This window comes from Pezoporus flaviventris, unplaced genomic scaffold (genome assembly GCF_033815535.1).
Source record: "Pezoporus flaviventris isolate CSIRO_AGI_PZ_B2104156 unplaced genomic scaffold, CSIRO_AGI_Pfla_v1 ptg000143l, whole genome shotgun sequence".
NCBI classification, from domain to species: Eukaryota; Metazoa; Chordata; class Aves; order Psittaciformes; family Psittacidae; genus Pezoporus; species Pezoporus flaviventris.
In genome coordinates, this window is record NW_026892691.1 from 2,001,182 (window position 1) to 2,021,773 (window position 20,592).

Consider the following 20,592-nt stretch of genomic DNA (forward strand, 5'->3'; position numbering starts at 1 on the left):
ATTTCTGACTTGTACTTCCAAGGATTTTGTTTCCTTTTATATGGCTGTGTTCATGCTGCGGTTTACTGTTCATTCTATGGCCAAATAAAACTTCATGTTCCTTTTCCTCACGGCTAAGGCCAGATGATGAGCTTTCAGCTCATGCAACATTTTTTTTTCTGGCACTTCATAGTTTCACATGTGATGCTTTTCAGCTCCTCACGTTTCTCCTTGGCCATTTCTTTATGAACTTCGTAGTCCTTTACTGGGATATTCAAAATGAATGTAACTAGATTGTGACATTGCCTCTTCTAGGTTAATAGAAACTTGACTACAAATGCTTTTTGACTATGGGTTTTTATGGCTCATACTTCATGGTAGTTTAAATGGACTTATGCAGCAGCTTCTGTTCTGATAGTCTGGCAGTCACATTTGTATACTTCCATGTCATTTCATCTATATGGTGCCTTTTTAACTTAAGCTGTTCATTTTGGCTGCTTGAAAGAAAATCAGTGTTGATTCTGTAACTGCTCAGTTGCCTTTGACACCTGGCGGAGGTGACTCACTATTGTTTTACGTCTGGATGTTGTCTTGTTGCACAAGTGGGGGGACTTTATTTTTTAATCTCAATTGGATATATTTATTTTCCCAGTAGAGAGAAACAGCAGTAATTTAAAATTGTGTGTATACTTTCAGGACTAAACATTAATCTATTAAATATTCTCTTACTTCAGATACTTACAACTTGAGACTTTGTTGTCGCCTGCAGGGGCAAGTGACTAGGCCATGCATGTGATCTATGTACATAAAAACCCACAAAGGTGGTTAAAATTAGGGTGTTTCACCAAACCCAGTAACTATTTTTGTTTCCTATTTATTCCTATTTATTTAAGAAATAATTTGCATAGATTCTGGATGATTGCTGTGTAGGAGGAAAGTCCCATCTGAAGGCAGCAACTCATGACTTATATAAAGTAGGAACGTCAATAGACAAAACACTGATTGTCAGGAAAGACTGTCACAGGTGAAATGCAGCTATATTTTCCAGATGTTATTACAAGATATTTTATCAAGGAGATAACAGAATTTAGTACAGAATTGCCTGTAGGCTTCTACAGGGATGCTAACGACGTGGTGTCCACAGAGCATCAAGATATTAATGGTTCATAAACAAACCAATTTTATGATTGCACTCTGAAATTGAAACTAGAAAATGTTCAAGGTAGCTGGGAAAGTGAATTGCTTTAAGACAGCTTTTTAAGTTAAAAGCATTCTTAATTGTTTAAATTCCATTTGTTTGTCTAACTTTAGTAGGTTTTCAGAACTTCATGTTTTACAGTGTAACTAAAAATTTGTTATTTTAGTAAATGTATTTTCAGATACAGTATTTGAAAATTCTGACTTCAAGGTTTCAATCTGATGAGCTAGTAAAATGCTCCTTTTCAGGAACTTCTTTCCTGTGAGGGTGGTAAAGCACTGGCAGAGATTGCCCAGAGAAGCTGGGGCTGACCCATCCCTGGCAGTGTTGGACAGGGCTTGGAGCAACCTGGCCTAGTGGAAGGTGTCCCTACCTGTGGCAGGGGGTTGGAAATGGATGAGCTTTGAAGTCCCTTCCAACCCAAACCATTCTACAATTCTATGAAAACATGCATGTAAAACTTAGAAACTTTGATAGAATTGAGTACATTATTTTCTTTCTATGAATGGAATTTCCGTGTATTTCTGTCAATGTTATGAGAGGCAAATATTGATTTAATTTTCAAGTGCTTTGTAATTTGGAACAAATTTTCAGAGTTTGTAAATTCCAAAGTAACAAGTACAATTTAACACGGTAAAGTAACCATATTGTGTCAAGAATGGGTAGTAGAAGCAAAGGAGCCTTGAAGAGCAGATTTTTGTGGCTTCTGTAATTTCCAACTGAGTGATGTCCCTACTTCCACTTCTGACCTCATTTGCATTCCTTTTGTGTTCTGCTTCTCATTTCTTCTTCCCGCTATTAGGAGCATATAGCTGGGAGATGTGACACTGTCCAATTGATGGGCAGGCAGCTTAATGCTTAAGATGGGAGTCAATTATGAGATAGCTTAGGTAAGAATGACAGGAGGGAAGAAAATCTTGTTTCATTTGTAATAAATTCCTGATTCCAGGTGTATTCATCCTTAATGTCCTAAGGTTTAACTACCATGTCAAACAAAGAAATAGTTTGTCAAAGGAAATAAAAATCCTCTAAGGCTTTATCAGGCCACTCCAATACTGTCAGCTGCTGAAGGAAAAAAGACCTTCTGTGGGTCCATTTCTTATGTACTAGTATTGCCTCTAAGCCTTCAGGTTCAGGCTCATATTTTGTTAATCAGGAAAAGGTTATGCTTATATATTTCCTAGTATGTGTAGCAGCAGGTCTGTCCAAGCAGCAATTAAGGCGCTCTTGAGCGAGCTCTCTGCATGAATAGACCACTTAAGAATGCCAGAATTTGTGATGTGGAAAAGTATTGTGTAAATTTGCGTTGTTAGCTAAATTAGAAAATTGAACAATAGCTTCATTTGCTACACTCTTCTGCAGGGAGGAAAGAGAGATGCTTTTTTACATGCTGTATGTCTGGGTTTTTATACGAGTCTTACAAAGTGTAAATCAAATTGTAATAGGATTAATTTTAAAGCAATGGAATGTGTGTGCTATAGGTAAGAGTAGCCTTTTGGCAGTTCATTGCATCCTGCTTTGTAAATCATCAGTGTAGGTTTTCTCAATGTCATGTTTTATGTGCAGATAAATATGTCAAGAAAGTAAACCTTTTATTCAGCTAATGAATGAATACCCTTGGCAGCTGGATAGCTATATTCTAATCTTGGGAGCTGACTGCAAGATTATTTTGCACTTTCTTTATAATCCTTTGTTTAGGAACAGATTTTTATGTATTTCTGTAATTATTTAGATGGGGAAGTACTTTGTGTTCCTTGGAGATTGTGTGGGAACATGGGAGAGAATGCACACCAGTAGAAGAGCCAGGAGTGTAAAGAAAGCTGGTCGGCTTGAAAGTTAAAATCATTGCTAATAAAGCTAAGGGTCACAATGAGTGTTTGGTAGACCTGAGAGGTATTCACCTGTTCTTGCATTATGTCCACTGAACCTTGTCAAACTAGACTGTCCTATTGCTGCGAAGGCTCAACTAACACATGCCTCAAACTAAATCCCCAGATGGGGCAATGTAAATGTAGAGAAATATTTATGGTTCTTCTGATGGGTGGTATTCTTACCCTTTGAGGTGTGAGGCCTCAAGGTGAAAAGCAAAACATTCTAATGGCCTGTTTTTACGGGCGCAGAATATTATGTACCTTACGTGTATCATGTAATAAAGGTGCCAAACTATGTTATGTGCTTTATAACAAAAGTTTTAGCTCTCACTAGCTGCAAATTGCATAAAATAATATAATTTGCTCTTATTACTCAGCAAAAATTTGTGTTACTTAGGAAGCTCAAAAATACATTTTCTCAAATTTTGGTGAGGCATATAATTTAGAAATTTGCCTTAATAATCACAAGTTTTATTCTATCACTCTTTTATTTGCTCAATGAGAAATTGCCTCCTTAATGTGTAATTTTTCATATATATTTTTGTCAGGATTAGACATAAGTACTATGAAAGAAGTCTAATGTGGTCAGATTTCTGATGTACTCTATGGAAATTATCATTGCTGTTTGTGCTTTTGATTAAATAATGATATTTTCCTTTAATTGAAAGAGTATTTATGGTTCCTTCAATTTAGAACAATAGTTTTTTTTTCTGAAATTGCGCTTGTGGATGAAATCGTGGAATGCATGCTTTATAAAAAGTAAAAATGAACATTAAAATAATGATCAAACTGTTTTGAACCATCCTAACCATTTCTTAGAGGTAGAGTAAGATGACAGGTGTTACAGAGTAATAAGCACAACAATTTCCAGTTAAGATGCTGAAAGTTCTGGGATTTATGACTGAAATACTTTGTTCCTGGTGTTCCTGGCCCAGTGCAGCCATGAAGGATAGTCCCAGCTATCTGACAGCAGCTGATTGACCAAGGTGAAGTGAGGCAGTGACATCACACCACGTCTGTACCAATGTCCCCATTAAGTCTGGTGCTAATTGGCACTCCTCATGGCAGTCTCAGAGGGTTTACTGAATGAACCAAAGCACCAGATTGGTCTCCTTGTTTGATGTGCATTAGCAGAGTTAGTTGGAAAACTTCTTTTTCCCAGTTCTCTCAAAGAAACTATTTATTCTGGTTGAGTGGAAGGTGTTGACAAGGGATCGTTGCTCTCTGACTTTCTGTGTATTCATACATAGACTTTGTAAGGGGAGCAGTGGTGAAAGATCGAGTATGGGTATATACGCATAAAAAATGCTGACCCATGAAAGCATAATCGTACTTGTCTGGGGAATTAGTTGGATGATTGGTGTCACAGCAACCTCTGCGACAACAGAGAGCAACTAGATAGGGGAAAGACTTTTTCTGTTTATTTTGAAGAAGCTGTGTTCGTGCTTTACTTTGTTCCTGTGCTCATCCCTCTTAGCCAAGTAAAATAAAAAAGAAATATTTTTATAAAGTGTTGTAGAATACCAGAGGTTAACTGGAAGCAGAAGAGCCTGAAATGCGTTAGGAGACTTCAAACTTTTTCTCATTCAGTTCTTTCATATAATTGAGAAGTGTGGATCCAGTGCCATCTATCAGAATTACTATGCTGTGTGTCATAGTATAATATAATATGCTGTGTTATGACCTGAACAAAGGGTTCTGAACCCAAGTTTCTGTGTTATTTTTCCAACAGTAGCAAACAGTACAAGAACTCTAGAGGTTGTAGCACAGTGAAATCTATTAAGGCCCCAACATGTAGCAGCTGAAAGAACTTACTATTTTTTAAAATCCATGGTCCCAGTGTTTTTAAGATATTTTTTCTTGGAGAATGTCACAATTAATAAAGAGAGAGTAAGCACATTGAATATTTTGCAACGTTAGAGTTTGTTTGACTGTAGCAGTTGGGAGTTTATAAAAAATGACCATGCTGTTGCTGCGCACACAAACATAAGCCAAATGAGAGCTAAACATATGACAGGTATTGTCTGCTTTTTTTTTTTTACAGCTTTCTACATAGGAATCTTCAAGTCATTCAGTAATAAATCCTGCAAATCTTATTTCCTCATATATGACAGGGGCTAAAAGCTCTTCACGGTTGTTTTGTTTCTAGAATATTCTGAATCTGTGAAGTACTGTTCAAGTGTTGAGTTTAACTATTTTCTCTTCAGTAGGTTAATCGGATTTAGTTAGATTGTAATCTTCAAAGATCACCTAAAATAGTCTCTATGTGGCCCTTTTTCATCTTAACAGCTTTTGATAGACCCACCCCTCTTCAGTCTCGGTCTGTAATGTTTCAATGTGCTCTCTCTTCTCAGGGGTTTTCTAACTATAAGCTTGGCTGGTTTATTTGGTATTTAAGGATGTTTCCTGGTTTACCTTTCCACCTTTATCTACTGTGCACTGGTTCTCTAATATATTAAGACAGAGAAGGTAATAAGCAGATTTTCCCAATAGTTAAGTGGGGTCATGGAATATAAATCCTGTCATGCCCAAAGGAAGGAAACATTGGAACACTGAAAAAGAAAGCAAGAAGCATTTCTATGTACCTAGTGAGAGCAGAAGGTGTGTGACTGTAGGAAATAAGCATTTTTAGTATAGGGTACACAGATTTTATTATTTATTTTAGGTTATTCTGGAAACAGGATTTACAGATGTTGAAATCAAAAATCTGAAGGCAAAAGGAATTGAGGCTAAATTAAGTATTTTTAGAGAAAATTATGTGTAACAGTTATTATTTGAACGTAGGCATAAAGTATAGTAAACAGGGAAGTGTTTTATTATTTTCTAATAAATTCTTCTGATTGCTTGGTAAAATATTTTTCTATAGAAAACTGTGCTGTGCCCATAATTTAATAGATTAGTCCTTGCCATCACTATAATCTTTATTACTATCCTATCAAAAAGGGGCTGATATTTGTATCCTTTCATGAGGTAATAAATCTTTCATAGCTGTGTGCTTGGTTTGATTAGTTCAAATGCATGAGGTACCAAAGATGGTTAAAATTGTTTCCTCTAGTCCACAAAGAAACAGGAATTCAGAGAACTGTCCTGAACCTTCTAATATAATGTCATTATCATCTCATGAGCAGCATCTGGTTTTAGTAAAGAGCTCGGTTCATTGAGACACCTACATTTGCTACTGATGCAAAAATGCAGTGTCTAACAAACAGGTTATAAACAGAAGCTAGAATTTCACCACTGAAAGACTGGTATCAAAATGTCCATCTCGTTCTTTTTCAATATATTTTTTAGTTGCAAACTCCAAAACACTTCCTAGCTGAAGTGTCTCTTGACCAAAGAGTAAATTTTAACTCTACTTTAAATATGTTTCTCTGCTAATTATCTTCTAATCACAAAGTGTTGGCAGACCACAAAATCAAAGGTGCTGTCCCAAACAGCCATCTACTTAATGACTCGTTTAAAGGAACCTAATAAAAATTCTAGCAAGTTGCAAATATAGTTCAGAGTAATTTTTCACTTGAGTTGGTAGCATAATACTGCACTAGTTCGTGCATTACCGTCTGCTGGGGGAACTGGACAATTGCAATTAGTAATTTTTTTTTCCAGATCTCATTTATTTTGATCTGCCTCATACTGGATTTTACAACTTGTGCAAATGAATGTACTTTAAAGTCAGAAACACTGCCCAGTTGGACAGAGTGGTACAGATCTTCAAGAAAATTACTCTCATTATGTTAAGGAGAAATAGAGCCTCAAAGCTATAACTAAATAGCTTAAATTGGTTTAAATATGTTAAGTGGGTCGTTGTGCTTTTCAGGAACTGTCAGTTGTCATTAAGCTGAATAGTTGTATTTAATTATGTGCTGGACAGTAATCGATTAAAAAATGCATTATGTGTGATGGTCATATCCCTCATGAAATCTGTTCATCCAAGGTATTTCCCGGGTTTTGTGCTCTGCTAAATAGGTTGATTCATTCTGCTGTAATGAGGATGCTGTTGTGTGGCTTAAATGTTCTTCCGTATGCTTATGTTCATAACTTCTTCCTTTTTTTTTTTTTTTGTGTGCTCTCTCTCTGTTCCCTATAAAATCTTGGTACCATTTTCTCACTCCCAATTGGATGGGTGCAAAATAGGTTCATACACTATTTTAAAACCATAGCCACTGGAGTTGACAAAATTGTGTTTAAATTGCTACAGTTGAAGTGTGAAAGGATATATGGGCAGTTGTCCTTTTGTAGCTGACACAGTTAAAGGAGTTGCTCCCCATCCATTCGCTGCTACCCATGTAATTTAGATAAAATCCTATGAGTTAATTTAGTGAAGCTTGTAATAATTCAAAGCCAGTCAGTGGGCCTGAAGAGCAGTCATCCAAGCTGTAATCAGCACTTGGCTGCTTGTTAGGGGCACAAATATGTTATTTTACAGGTACTGCTTAAAAATGTGGCAACATGATGGTTAATCTTTTCAAATCTGTGAAATTCCTTGACAGTTTGAGAGGTAGATAAAGTAAATTATTAAATTGTAAGTCACTTCATATATAAGCAAGAACCTAAAGTCCAGGTTTAGATGCCCAAGAAAGCATTTGGCACCTCAGAGACGTCATCTTCATCCTTGCCATGCCACTTTCCCTGCCAGTATGAGAATATTAAGCAAGAACCACCTTAAATTTATGAAAAAAAAAATGCTAAGCAGAAAATTGCATCTAAAACTCTACTCACTCCAGTGACTAGGTGCCTGACTTGAAACTACACTAAAGTATTTGTTTATGATACAGTGTGCCTCATCTGCTCGATGATTTTTGAAACAGCAAATACCACTAAAAGCAAAGGTGCTTGTCCCATCGCAGGAGCCCAGGATTTTTTTTTTCCTGGTAGGTGCTATTAGCCCCAAGGCTGTGCAGTCATGTTCCATTTTGTCTGCTCCTCCTCTAGGTCCAAGAAATGTTACTTGTTTTTGCACTATGGCCTCACTTGACTGAGGGCCCTGCTCAGCACAGCAGGCACCTTGGTGGTTGTGGCAATCCTGATGAATGTGAAAGGCATCCCTTAGAGTTCCTGTGTGCTGAAAAGATGTCAGGTTTCCATTTCTTGAAATCAAGAAGGAAGGGAGTAAAGAGTTAAAGAAGCTTAAGTAGCTGCTGATGGGTGGGTTGGACCAGTTTTCAGTGTTGACTTACGAAAAGTACTTAAGCTATTACTTTGGGAATAGTCCTGTTGCTTCTGAGACAAGCAAGTGCTACTAATTCCTGCTGTACAAAAGGACACTGCAGTGTTAAAATTAAGCCTATTTATTTGTTGCTTTCTCACAGGAAACAGATTCGAGCTCTTCTAGGACAGTTTAGCCAGTCAGAGGCTTTGTTAATCTCTGCTGGATTAGAGCCAGGGACTCTAGATGGAGTTCTCTTGGATGCTGGCTGTTCTTCTATGCAATTTGATACACCTGAAAGAGGATTTTCCTTGCAGAAGGATGGACCTTTGGACATGAGGATGGATTGGGACAGGTACCCACTAATAAAATAGTTCTCCTTGAAACTCAAGAACTGTATGCTCAGGATCCCCCATTCATTTAATTTCTACTTAAAATGAAGAATTTTCATCATCAAAACACATTTAATTTAACAGGAGAATGCCTCCTTTCTTTTGCCACAGAGTTTTTTTCAGTCTCAATACTTAGAACCCTGGTTATCATCTTTCCCTTCTTTGAAATAAGAGGAATGTTGATGAGTACTTAAACCAGTAACATTTTTGTTAACTATGCCATTAAAATTTTACAGTTTCAGTGTGTTTGGAGTTACAGGGGATCTCACTTTCAGAGCCATGTCTTCTCCCTGTTATTCCTGCAGTTTCTCAGACTGTATGTGGTCTGTAGGCTCACAACCCCTTAGTGCAGTCCCTTTCCTTTTCTGCTACACTTACTATTTGTGGAACCTTCACTTGAGCACGTTCAGTTGCTCCCTCAGGAAAGGAGCAGCCTTCCTCTTTTTCTGCAATGGCCATCTGACCCAGTTACTGCTCTCTAAAAGGAAGGTAATGGAAAATAAATAAAATCAATCCCATCCATGATATCTGCCAATTGAAATCAAATAGCAGCGCTGCTTTTAACACACCAGTCTACTGTTGTCTTCCATGCCCCTATATTTATTGCAGGCTTTCTTTAGCAATATTATAAGCTTCCTTTCACATTCTGTGTGGAGGAGTCACATCAGGCTTGCTTACTTATCAAATTAACAGTTACTAAATAAATTACCTCTATTTAAATTGCTAGAATTGGTGTCTAGAATGAAAATCAATGATGGAACGATAATTTCTTCTTTATGTAGCAGTTTTCATCTTCAGACAACCCAATATATTTCTGTAGCCCTCTGCTTTTCACTTGACCAACCAGAGACCTCTGCTGTATAGATGATGCAGTAATTGCCTAATGCATTATTTCTTGCATTGTGTTTTGATGAACCTGTAGTCTCAAGAAATGTCATTTGATCTTTCATTGCTCACACAGAGCCGAAGGGAAGCCTCAGCTTCTAAGGAATTACCACATTCATGTTAAGTCTTAACACAGCAAATTTCATGATAGTTGCTTTCTCTGGTTCTGTGTGAAAAGCTCACGTGTTCCTCCTGGGATTCAGCCCTCTGACTGCAAGAATCTGAACTCCAGGCTTGTATTTGCATCATGAGAATACGTACATGGAACAGGAGCATCAGAACAAAGGATACCTGTGGCATAACAAAAGCCTTACCTGACGGTTGTTGCTATGATACTGCTTGCCTCCAAGTTTTGTTATCTTTTGTAAGATACTGCAGGAGGGTAATAAATGCCTGAGAAATATTCTGCACATTCATGTCTTTGTAGAAGAGAATTTATTAAGTAGGTTGTAGGTTTTTTTCTGATTGGTAAACCAACATATGATGGTCATAAAGCACCTGGAACTTTTTCAATAGCAAAGGGGCAGACGTTTAAAAAACAATAAATGTGTGGCTTATACTGTTGGTACTGTAATAATTCCTGTCATTTGTAATATTAGGTAATTTCTATTCTCTCAAAACAGTATTTGAATATAAATGCTTATGGCTTTTACTGAAAAGTAAAGTTAAATAATTTTCATGAGCAATTGTTTTTGTAGCAGTAGATGTGAAAGAAAAGATCCTTGAGATCATTTCTGACTAGAAACGAACATGTAATGCAAGGTGACTAAAAGGAACCAGTAAGGGTCAGGTTTATATTTTGAAGCTGGCTAAATAAAAAGTCACACAGCATTTCCATCGTATTGAAATGTGTTTTTTCTTGTCAACTCATTAAGCATAGTTTATGATATGAAAGTTTTGGGTGTTCTAATTGGTGTTAAGGAGCAAACCCCATTTAAACTGGCAAGAGAAAAGATTGAAAAGGTGGAAGCTATCTCTGTTTTCATAGGGTTGCTGTCTCTTATTTGAAAACCTCAAAGGCACTTGTATGCAGTGTGTGTGTTTGACTTTATGTCTCAATGCTATGAAGCTTCACCTCTTGTCAATGAAAACTGACGTCAGTGAACTAATTGGCTCTTCTTGTGCGTAGGTACCCTGACATGCCCACTGCTGCTGATGTTGTGAATGCTTTAGATCAACAGGCGCTTGCGTCCATCCTGAGAACATATGGGGAGGAGAGACACGCCAAGAAAATCGCTTCAGCTATCGTTCAGGCACGCAGCATATACCCCATCACCAGGACTCAGCAGCTTGCAAGCATTGTTGCAGGTACCCTCATTAATTCTTCACAGTGGCTGAGAAGAAAAAGATATTAATCCCCAAACTCCCAGAGGGATCTATTTGTACTTGAAATCAGGATCTAATCCTGCCTATTCTGCTCTGATGTCAGCATGCACTCTGTCTTTCTTTTTTCAGCTCCCGCTTTTTGTATTATAGTTTGATGATTAGCCTAATGATAGATTTTGCATGAAGTGATTTATCATTTTGCCAACCAAGTTGAAACACAGATTGACAGCAGCCTAGGGAATCCTTTATCCCCACTATTGATAAGCTTTCAAATATCAACGCATCATATACCTCTCAGTTTTAGATTTCTACATTTTAATATTTTGAAGGAAGTTTCCAATTATGAATGAAATCAGTTCCTTTCTGTCTGCTTAAAGAACCAGGAAGCAAAAAGTAAAGCAATACCTAGCTTGCTTCATCTTGTGAACGCCAACTAGATCAGCCTGAAGCGAATATTGAAACACTTCATCTTACTTGCTCTTCACTGTAAACAACTTGAACAAAATGCAGTTACGTGGGAACTGTGCTCACATCAAGAACCTTCCTGTTTGTGTTCTCAAGTGCAAATGTTCAAGGAAAAAATTGAAGACACAAACCCTATTCATTAACATTATAATATGTAATGTTAATTTCTTTTTATAACCAAGAAATTAAAATTACTGGGTCTTGTCACAGACAAGTCCAAGCTGCTGATTCCTTTGAGTACAGACTTTTAAAATGGCTGTCCAGATTTAATATTTACTGAAGAATAGTGTTAAATGTTGTATCATTATCCTGAAGACTTTTTAAAAATAGATTGTATTCTTAAAAAAATTGTGTTACTTAAACTGGAAGTTCACAGGACTTACGTTTAATGACCAACAAACAAATCAAAAGGTTTGAATTTGTGTAAGTCATGATGCTTTAGCAAAATGTCCAGTCAAGCAAGGCCCAATTTTTAGATGATATAGTTAAAGACCTGGAAACATTGGTTGCTGTTATAAGTTCCTGGTGTAAATATAGTGAATGTGAGGAACAATCTGAAACAAAGAGATTAAATATTGTGAGTCTTTTGTGAAACTTGAAGAGTTATATTTTTAATGTAGTCATTGTCATCAACATTATGAACAAATAATGTAGGGTTTTGACACATCTCAACATGTAAGTTGAAAAACTGCTGATTAATAGTAGTACTGTTACTGAGATTGAAGTAATGACATCGCTATGCTAAACATGTCATGTGTTGTAGGCTATGAACAAGCAACTCAATAATTTCTGAAATGATGGTGTGCACTAGCTTAAACTAAGAAAAGCAAAATACTAGTGCATCAAATACAGGGATTGACGATCCCTTCATGTTTAATGTGTTGCATGTGGGTCATCACTTAGGGGTTACTTTCCGTGACAATGAGAAGAGTTTTTTGTTCTCACTTTAAACTGTGCTATATTTGAAGACCACCTTGATACATGAACCAGGTATGCATTAGATAGTGCACATGCCAGAGTCAATGAATCCAGCACATAGCAGCCAACACAGTAAATATGTATGTTTTGTGGGGGTTTTTTTTGAAGTATATGCAAATTTTTGAAGTGGATGATTTTAGGACTGTTACACTGATCTGTTTGGGTAGAACTTCTTCCAATCTTAATTTCCAATCTTTAATCTTCCAGTAAAGGAGCACAGTGATGGATCGTACTAGTTTTTGAACTGATTATACCTTAAGAAAATTTCTGGTAACTATATTTATTTAACTTACAATTTTTCATCAATATGTATTCTTATGTAAAATACCTGTGAAGTTATTGAGGTAAGCCAGAGCTTGAGTGCCAGAGACCACAGCTACAGGATCCTCTTGGTGGCACAGCACAAAGAAAGCTCCTCACTAACAGGTCATAGAGTAAAATCTGTGATGTCCTGTAGTTAAATGTCAAGTCCTTTAAAAAATAAAATATTAATTAGAACAATCAAATCTTGTACTTTAGATTTTGCAGACTCTATAAAAGCATGAGGATCTCTCCAGAGCAGGATTTTATTTTGTCTAGTATAGGAGCAAGAAAACAAGCAAAAAATCTAGCCAATAAGGCTGGGTATTTGTCTCTTTCTCTGCTAGTATCAGTATCTGAGAATTTATGTATAGTCCATATTTCTTTATAGATTACTATGTAGATTTTCTAGAACTTAAAAGTTTGGTGTTACGGTCCAGCCGATAACCAGACTCCCAAGACAGCTAGATTTGGACTGGAAAAAATAATTTCTATATATAAAATCCTAGACTTCTGGTCTTTCTTACCAGTAGGTTAGAACGTGTACTGCTGTTGCTAACTGATTTGGAGGTAAGAGTGAAGGATGTATTTACAAAGCAAACAAACCAGATACAGAACAATCAGCCATGTCTAAAGCATGTATTAGCAAGAATTGTAATTTTAAGGTATAGATGGAAAAAATATATAAATAGAATTTTAAGACAAGATCGTCAACAACAGCTTGAAGCTAACTCAGATATCCAAGGGATTTCTTGCTCTCCTTTGTTCCAATTCAAGAAAATAATTCCTTCTAAAAATAGAGCCTGAAAGATCTCTCTCTGCAAACCGTGACAATGAAGAAGGTCCTACAAGAAAGAAATCTACAGGAAGTTTGGTGCTCTTTTTTTTTTTTTGTGTGTGTGCGTGTGTGTGTGGTGTTTTTTTTCTTGTTATCAAAAAGGCTTCTGACCTGTTTATCTAAGGAGATGCCTGTGAGCATGCAGTCTGCAGTTCACATGGGGAAAAAGGAGTAGTTTTTTGTTCAGTCAGGCGAGCATCATCTCTTCCTGCATCACAGCTGGACTTTAGTTGCTGTTTATAGTTTTTACACAGCTATCTGCAGCTGTGAACGCCCTGTATATGCTAAAGATCAGTAGTTCTCAGCTGCAGGTCTGTGAATAGATGTGTGGAAGTCAATTAAGTGCTTCTGATGGCTTTTGCTGTAGCTCATGGAGTTGTTTTGAAACAGTGGGTTTAACTCACTGTGCTGGAAAACCAGTTAAAATAGGGAATCTTTTAGAATGTAATTTTAATAATGCTTTTTCTATACAACCTATGAGCTATTTTTACTCTTTTTGTGGGTAATATATTATGTAACAGAATTCATTTTTTCTCAGTGATATTTACATATGTAATCTATTAACAGATCATTTTAGGGTCATGTAATCACTTGGACTTGAAAAGAATTGATGAGGAGATATTAAAGACATTTGAAAAGTTTAAAAGGAACTTTAACGGGTAAAGTTGGTCTCAAACTGCTTCACATTTATAGACTTTAATTATCAGTTTGGAATTTGTAATGTTGCCTGAATTTCAGATGGGTGAGGATGAGCACTGTACTGAGGGAGCCTAGACAAAAGGACATTCCTTGCGTCACAGAAACTTATTAAACGCCATGCTAATTCAACAGACAGATTCCTGCAAACAAGTGCACGATCTGAATTAATTTTTAAACTCCCCCACCCTCAAACACTCTGGGGACTTTAATAATTTCTATTGACAGGCACAGCACATTGTTCATTTCATTCACAAGCTTTAAAATTCCAATACATTTCAACACGTGAATCTATTAGGTTTTTACAAGTCTGAGTAACATCATGGCATCCTACACCTAAGAATGATAATTTTTCTCCCTGGGATTTCAAACAAGTCATCTAGCCAGAAGCGTGGTGTTTTTATGAATGAAATTCATTTTACAAGCTTCCCATGCAGTTTTTTATATTTCTGTACATTGTACAGCCTGTTACCAGGAAGGATTTTCTTCTAGTGTCATGGTAATTGGAGGGGGCTGGGTGAGAGATTTTATGCCTTAGCAGAAAGCACAAGTAGGTTTTTATTTAACTATACCAAAGGACTAAGAGTGGGGTAGGAAAATTTTTCACCTCTTGATCATACATCTACTGTTTTTACTAAAAAGGTGAAGGCCAGTGTGACAGAAATCACTACTACAGATTTATTAGTTAATCCCAGTCTCTGAAGACAGACCCGTAAGCCTTTGAACTTGGAAATGGTTAGATTTTGGCTTTAGTTTGGAGGGGTTATTTGAAGAATGCTGCAAATTGGCTGCATTTTTTTTTTTACCAGTTTCCTGAATATCAGTGTTCTGTACCATTATGTATGACCCACAGTGCTGTTTATACACGTTCAGCTGTGACCAGTAAGGTTCTGTTATACATCCAGAATATAGCTGGGTTTGAATTTATTTTTCTTCATGTAATTGTTAATCATCAGAGAGGATTATTGTAGGAAGAACCCAACAACCCTGGCAGGACAAATGGAGATCCTTCCAAAAGACATGGTAGTGCCCCATTCATGCTGCTAGCCTGAGTATTTCCTTTCTTTTGCTTACCTATTCAGCATTCCAACTGGAAAATAGCAGGAGATGAAACTTGCAATATTTTACTAAAATTCCAGTGAGATTGGCTGTGGGAATTGAAACCAAGGATCTCATCCTAGGCTTCTGTTTTTATGGTTAGGTTCCAGTCAAGTAGCACAGTCAGTTTTGTACGTAAATTACATTCTGTACTCTTGCGGGTTGGCTTCATTTTTATCTGTGATACTTTGGGAAGCTGACATACTCTTAGAATATCAGAAATGGATCATTCCCCAGAAACTGGCCGTATTTTTAGGAAATCCTTAGTCTGCTAAAATATGATAGTTAACAATTCTGGATCTGCTTTGAGGGGTCAACCCCAGCTCTGGGCAGGTAGTAACAACCCAAAATTATGTATAAAACTGATGCTTTTCTCATCACAGCTGTAAATTGTTCAGCAAGGGGCAGGAACATTAGAGGTTGAACTGAAAAAACGTAGCATGTTTTCTAACCCTAACATAATTTATCATACCTAATATTTTCTAATGGAGTGGTGCTTTTTCATTCCAATTACAACTGTTTTCCTAAAGTGAGCATGATAACAGTGAGCTTGGATTTGGAAGGGAGGAGGGGAAGAGTGAGGTGTGCTTTTAATGTTTTTTAAAATAGGCTTAGAAAAAGAGATTTGTTAGAGAGAGATCTGGGAGGGATCTTCTATAAGTATTTTCTTCAAGGATGCTGCAACTGAATTCAAAAGATACCTGAGTATCTGATGTTTCAACTTCAAATTCCATTGAAGCAAAATGCTTATGGTCTTATGGAGAATCTGAAGCTATTTAGTCACGTAGTGCATATCCTTTGGTGGTTTTGGATACATTACATGATGATTTTAAACATTGCTGCTTCATTTAATAATTATTCGAAAGTTCTGAGCATACGGCTAGTGTAGATAAACTGTTAGGTGACCATTTAAAGAAAATTGTTTATTTTTCTCAGCAAAACATTCCCTTATATTAGGCTTCAAGAGACAGTTTTCTTCACACACAAGTAGCCATCAGTGGCAGTTTCAATGATTCCATTTCCAAATAATCAAGTTTTAGGTATGTAAAGAATTACATAAACAGATACTGTCCCAGGCAGTAGAAGCTTAGTGTCAGTTGGCTTCTTGGGACATCTTGCCTTCTGTGATTCTGAGTTCTCCTTTTAGTTCAGCTCTTTAATCAAAGCAGTCTTCATGACTCTTAAAATGAGGGCATAGATGCTTTTAATGCTTTATAGAAAAGCATAGAGCTTGGTGTTCCCAAAGTCAGAAATTCTGTTAGCTACCCAGTGTACCTGGTTTTGGAGTTTGTAAGTGATGGAGGAGTGTAGCACCTGCATGTTAAATTTATTTGTAAAAAAGTATTTATTTATTTATTTATCTATTTATTTATTGTAAAACATTATATTATTTATTTATTTGTAAATTTTGTAAAACAGAGTTTAAAGTTCCTGTGCAGTAGTTTCTACTGGGAGAAGTTGATCCTTTTGCCACTTTCTTTATTGCAAGAGTGTGGAACTAGGAAACAGCCATAGCTACGATTGGTCTCTTCAGTGAATTGAGGAACTGTTGGCATTAGAATCAGAAGAGGTAGGGAATGTAGTTGAGAAAATCAAGGATGCAGAAATGCATATTAGATACATTGCATACATGATAACAGCGTTGTTAATAGTTATTGGATTATTGGCCTCTACCTTAGCTGAACACTGGTGATTGCTTCTGTGTTTGTGATGCCAAATACTTAGGTTTTCTTACCTAAGTATTTATTTTCTTACCTTTAAAAGTTTAAGTTTTTTTTAAAGTTAAAAGTTTCTAAGTTTTCTTACGTTTAGAACTCTTGAGAGTTCCACTAATAAAATATTTTGTGCCAACGTACTGGATTATGATGTCTCTATTCAATCTTTTTTTTCAGTCACCTGTGTAGATGTAAGTTCAGTCAGCTTGTTTAAGAGGTATCATGTTCTTGTACTCCACTATGTGGAATATCAATTACTTGATTATGAACTGCATTAACTTTAAACTCATTGCATTGTTTTAGTTTAGCACTGGCATGCAATTAAGGCATTCTGCTGCATCCATACCAGCTGTATTGCCTTATCTTTAATGGGCCCTCTTGTTTGAAAAATTAGTTCTTTTCAGTTATGCACTAGCATTATTCATTCAGTTTATCTTTACCAGGCTCCTTTGCTCACTCACATAATAGTTTATAAGTTTACTCAGGTTTCAGAGATGTTGTAAGACTCTTGCACTTCAGTCCTTTTGGTGCATCAGATCTATACTCAGATATTGAAGATTCAAGCTAAAAAAGCGACAGCATCAGCTGTGTTTTCTGAATTTGTCAAGATATTTTTGTGAACATTTGAGAACACACAGGTGTAGAGGTCAACAATTTTTAGTCCCAAACAAGGATGTCTCTTTTAAACTTTAAGTAATTCATTGAAAGATACTTATCACCAGATAGATGCTGTTTTCATCTTAACTACGCTTTCTTCGCAGATAGAGATATTTAGAAGGCAACAATTAAAATTGTTCCCATCATATATTTTATTTTTTACTTTATTTCCTTGAGAGCATAGAACCAACCACCATCAATACTGAACTGACACTGACTACACTGAGCTGTAAAGTGAAGTTTATCTAGCGCATCTTCATTTTTTCCCTATCTTCGAATCATAGAATCATAGAATAGTTAGGGTTGGAAAGGACCTTAAGATCATCAAGTTCCAACTCCCCTGCCATGGGCAGGGACACCTCACACTAAACCATGTCACCCAAGGCCTCGTCCAGCCTGGTCTTGAACACTGCCAGGGATGGAGCATTCACAACCGCCCTGGGCAACCCATTCCAGTGCCTCACCACCCTTACAGGAAAGAACTTCCTCCTTATATCCAATCTAAACTTCTCCTGTTTAAGTTTTAACCCATTACCCCTTGTCCTATCACTACAGTCCCTAATGAAGAGTCCCTCCCCAGCATCCCTGTAGGCCCCCTTCAGATACTGGAAGGCTGCTAGGGGGTCTCCACGCAGCCTTCTCTTCTCCAGGCTCAACAGCCCCAACTTTCTCAGCCCATCTTCATATGGGAGGTGCTCCAGTCCCCTGATCATCCTCGTGGCCCTTCCCTGGACTTGTTCCAACAGTTCCATGTCCTTTTTATGCTGAGGACACCAGAACTGCACACAATACTCCAGGTGAGGTCTCACAAGAGCAGAGTAGAGGGGCAGGATCACCTCCTTCGACCTGCTGGTCACGCTCATTTTGATGCAGCCCAGGATATGGTTGCCTGTCTGGGCTGCAAGCACACACTGCTGGCTCATGTTCATTTTCTCATCTTGGTTTCAAACATCAAACCATCATTTTGTATTTTAACTTTGTGACATGTTTGAGGAAGGAATTACTATGAAAGATTCTAGGAAAAAGCCCCAACTCTCAACCACCAGCCAGCTCAGTTCAATAGATTTTAATTTCAGCAATGTGAATTCAAAGCAGGAAATAAAGATACATTATAAAGAAGGAAGCTCACCAGTCAGGGTTCAGTTGTAAGTATGCTTTCCCTTAAAGTCATCAGATATGCGTGGGCTCATGTCAGGATAGTAGAAATAACAAGATATTAACATATACCTTTCAAAATCTCCAACAGGTGCTTTTCCGGCATCAGCACTGTATGCACGGAAGGATTTGCTGCAGAGACCTACACATATTGCTACCAAAACTTTCCAAGCTCTGCGAATATTTGTAAATAATGAACTCCATGAACTCCTTATGGGGCTGAAGACAGCTGAGAAGTTTCTAAAACCTGGAGGTCGCCTCGTAGCCATCTCCTTTCATTCACTAGAAGATCGTATTATCAAACGTTTTTTTCATGGAATAGACATGACAGAGAAGTACAGTCTTGGTGCAAAACAGAAGATAAGGCAGGCTCTGAGGAGCTGCTCCAAAGAAGAAGATACAGAAGAAATATCCCCTGGAAATTCCAATTCAAAGTGGATTTCTATACAGAGAAAAGTTCTCACACCCCAGGCCAAGGATATTCAAACAAACCCAAGAGGAAGGTCAGCCAAGCTAAGAGCTGCTGTTAAACTCTAAAACAAAACAGATGATTGTATAATTGTATCATTTCCTTACATTTTGTTTTCCAGAAGGCTAACTGGGATAGTATCAAACTAAAAAAAAAAAAATTTAAGGCTGTTAGAAAACATTTCTTTCTTACCTTTGTGTTTCTTTCAAATTAGGATGTAGTGCAGAGCATCAGAAGGTAAAATAAATAAATTAAATGCAGATAGGTGGGTGTCACTAATTATGCAAAAACGACATTTTTGAAAAAGAGCATCAAACAAAAAGTTTATAGAAATTACAGGTTTGATGTATTTATAGTGTTTCCTTTAGATTTAATTCAAATCCCTGACATTAACAATCTCAACTCAGTAGCTGATTGAGACAGATCCATTTTTATGGGGTTTCACGCACCTCAGTCAGATGGCTGGTTTAGTCTAGGGTAAGTTTAAACTAACCTAAGAATTCATGATACTCAAGTCTCTGTTTCTTACATGACTTTTTGCATGGATGCTTGTGGGGCAAGTGCTAGTTCTTACAAAAATAAACTGGTATCTGTATGTTATGTTCTATCCAGGAATTTGTAAATTGACTCTTTATGTTTTCTTCTAAATAAATATTTACTTTTTGGAGTGATCACTTGGTTATTTATTAGTTATGGAATCTAAATAATAAACGTATACTGGGGGGAAAAGATACTTATAAGAGCACTGTTTGCAATTGAACACTACAAACAAGCAGTCACATTTGTACTTGGCCTGTTCCTGTGACCCTAACTTCTGTGCATAGATCCAGTACAACCTTTAGGTGTGTACGAAATTCTAATTAACCCATCCAGAAAAGGTGTTGTGGGTCTTATGAAGTGTCCTCCTTTGCTGGTGATCATTTATGAAGAGGTGCTACTTAGGTAAGTATTGAAGTATTTTATCAAAGGCCCATTGTAGCCCCCATTTTCCTATTTGGATGCTATACTAGGTAATAGGACATGTAACAATTTATTTTTTTAGTAAGTCAATATGAATTGGATATTTTAATAAAAGACCATTGTTTTGCTGTCTTTGCATGTTATAAAGGATCGGAAAATAGTGTAAATTTCAATTTCTTTGACCCCTGATCCATCTCTTCAGGAAGAAAAGACTCAGTATTGTTTAATTCGTTGGTCATGTAATGTGTTCTTAGGTATACATGATAATATCTGTCACTAATCTGAGATGAAGTTGGGTGGTGATGGGCATTTCATTATTTTCTGAAATTTCAGAATTTTTCAGCTAGTTTCATTCTACCTGCTGTTAAATATTAAATAAAACATTCCACTTCAAATAATATTACTTACTGTTGACATCTTAGAGACAAGAGACTGTACCTTAAATAGACATTTTTTCATGCAAA

General features: G+C 36.9%; 1 protein-coding gene across 3 annotated transcripts in view; it reads left to right on the forward strand.

The window, feature by feature from the left end:
* The window catches only part of METTL15 (methyltransferase 15, mitochondrial 12S rRNA N4-cytidine), a 101,296-nt gene extending 81,457 nt beyond the window's left edge, over nt 1-19,839 (forward strand). For 2 of the 3 annotated variants that reach the window (XM_061479201.1, XM_061479202.1), the window contains exons 4-6: nt 8,358-8,549; nt 10,601-10,779; nt 18,791-19,839. In XM_061479201.1, coding sequence (XP_061335185.1) covers nt 8,358-8,549; nt 10,601-10,779; nt 18,791-19,236 — 817 coding nt within the window. In that variant the 3' untranslated portion in view covers nt 19,237-19,839. The remainder of the gene's footprint in view (nt 1-8,357; nt 8,550-10,600; nt 10,780-18,790) is intronic. The other variant, XM_061479203.1, reaches the window with a different exon arrangement.
* The last annotated feature ends 753 nt before the right edge of the window (nt 19,840-20,592 follow it).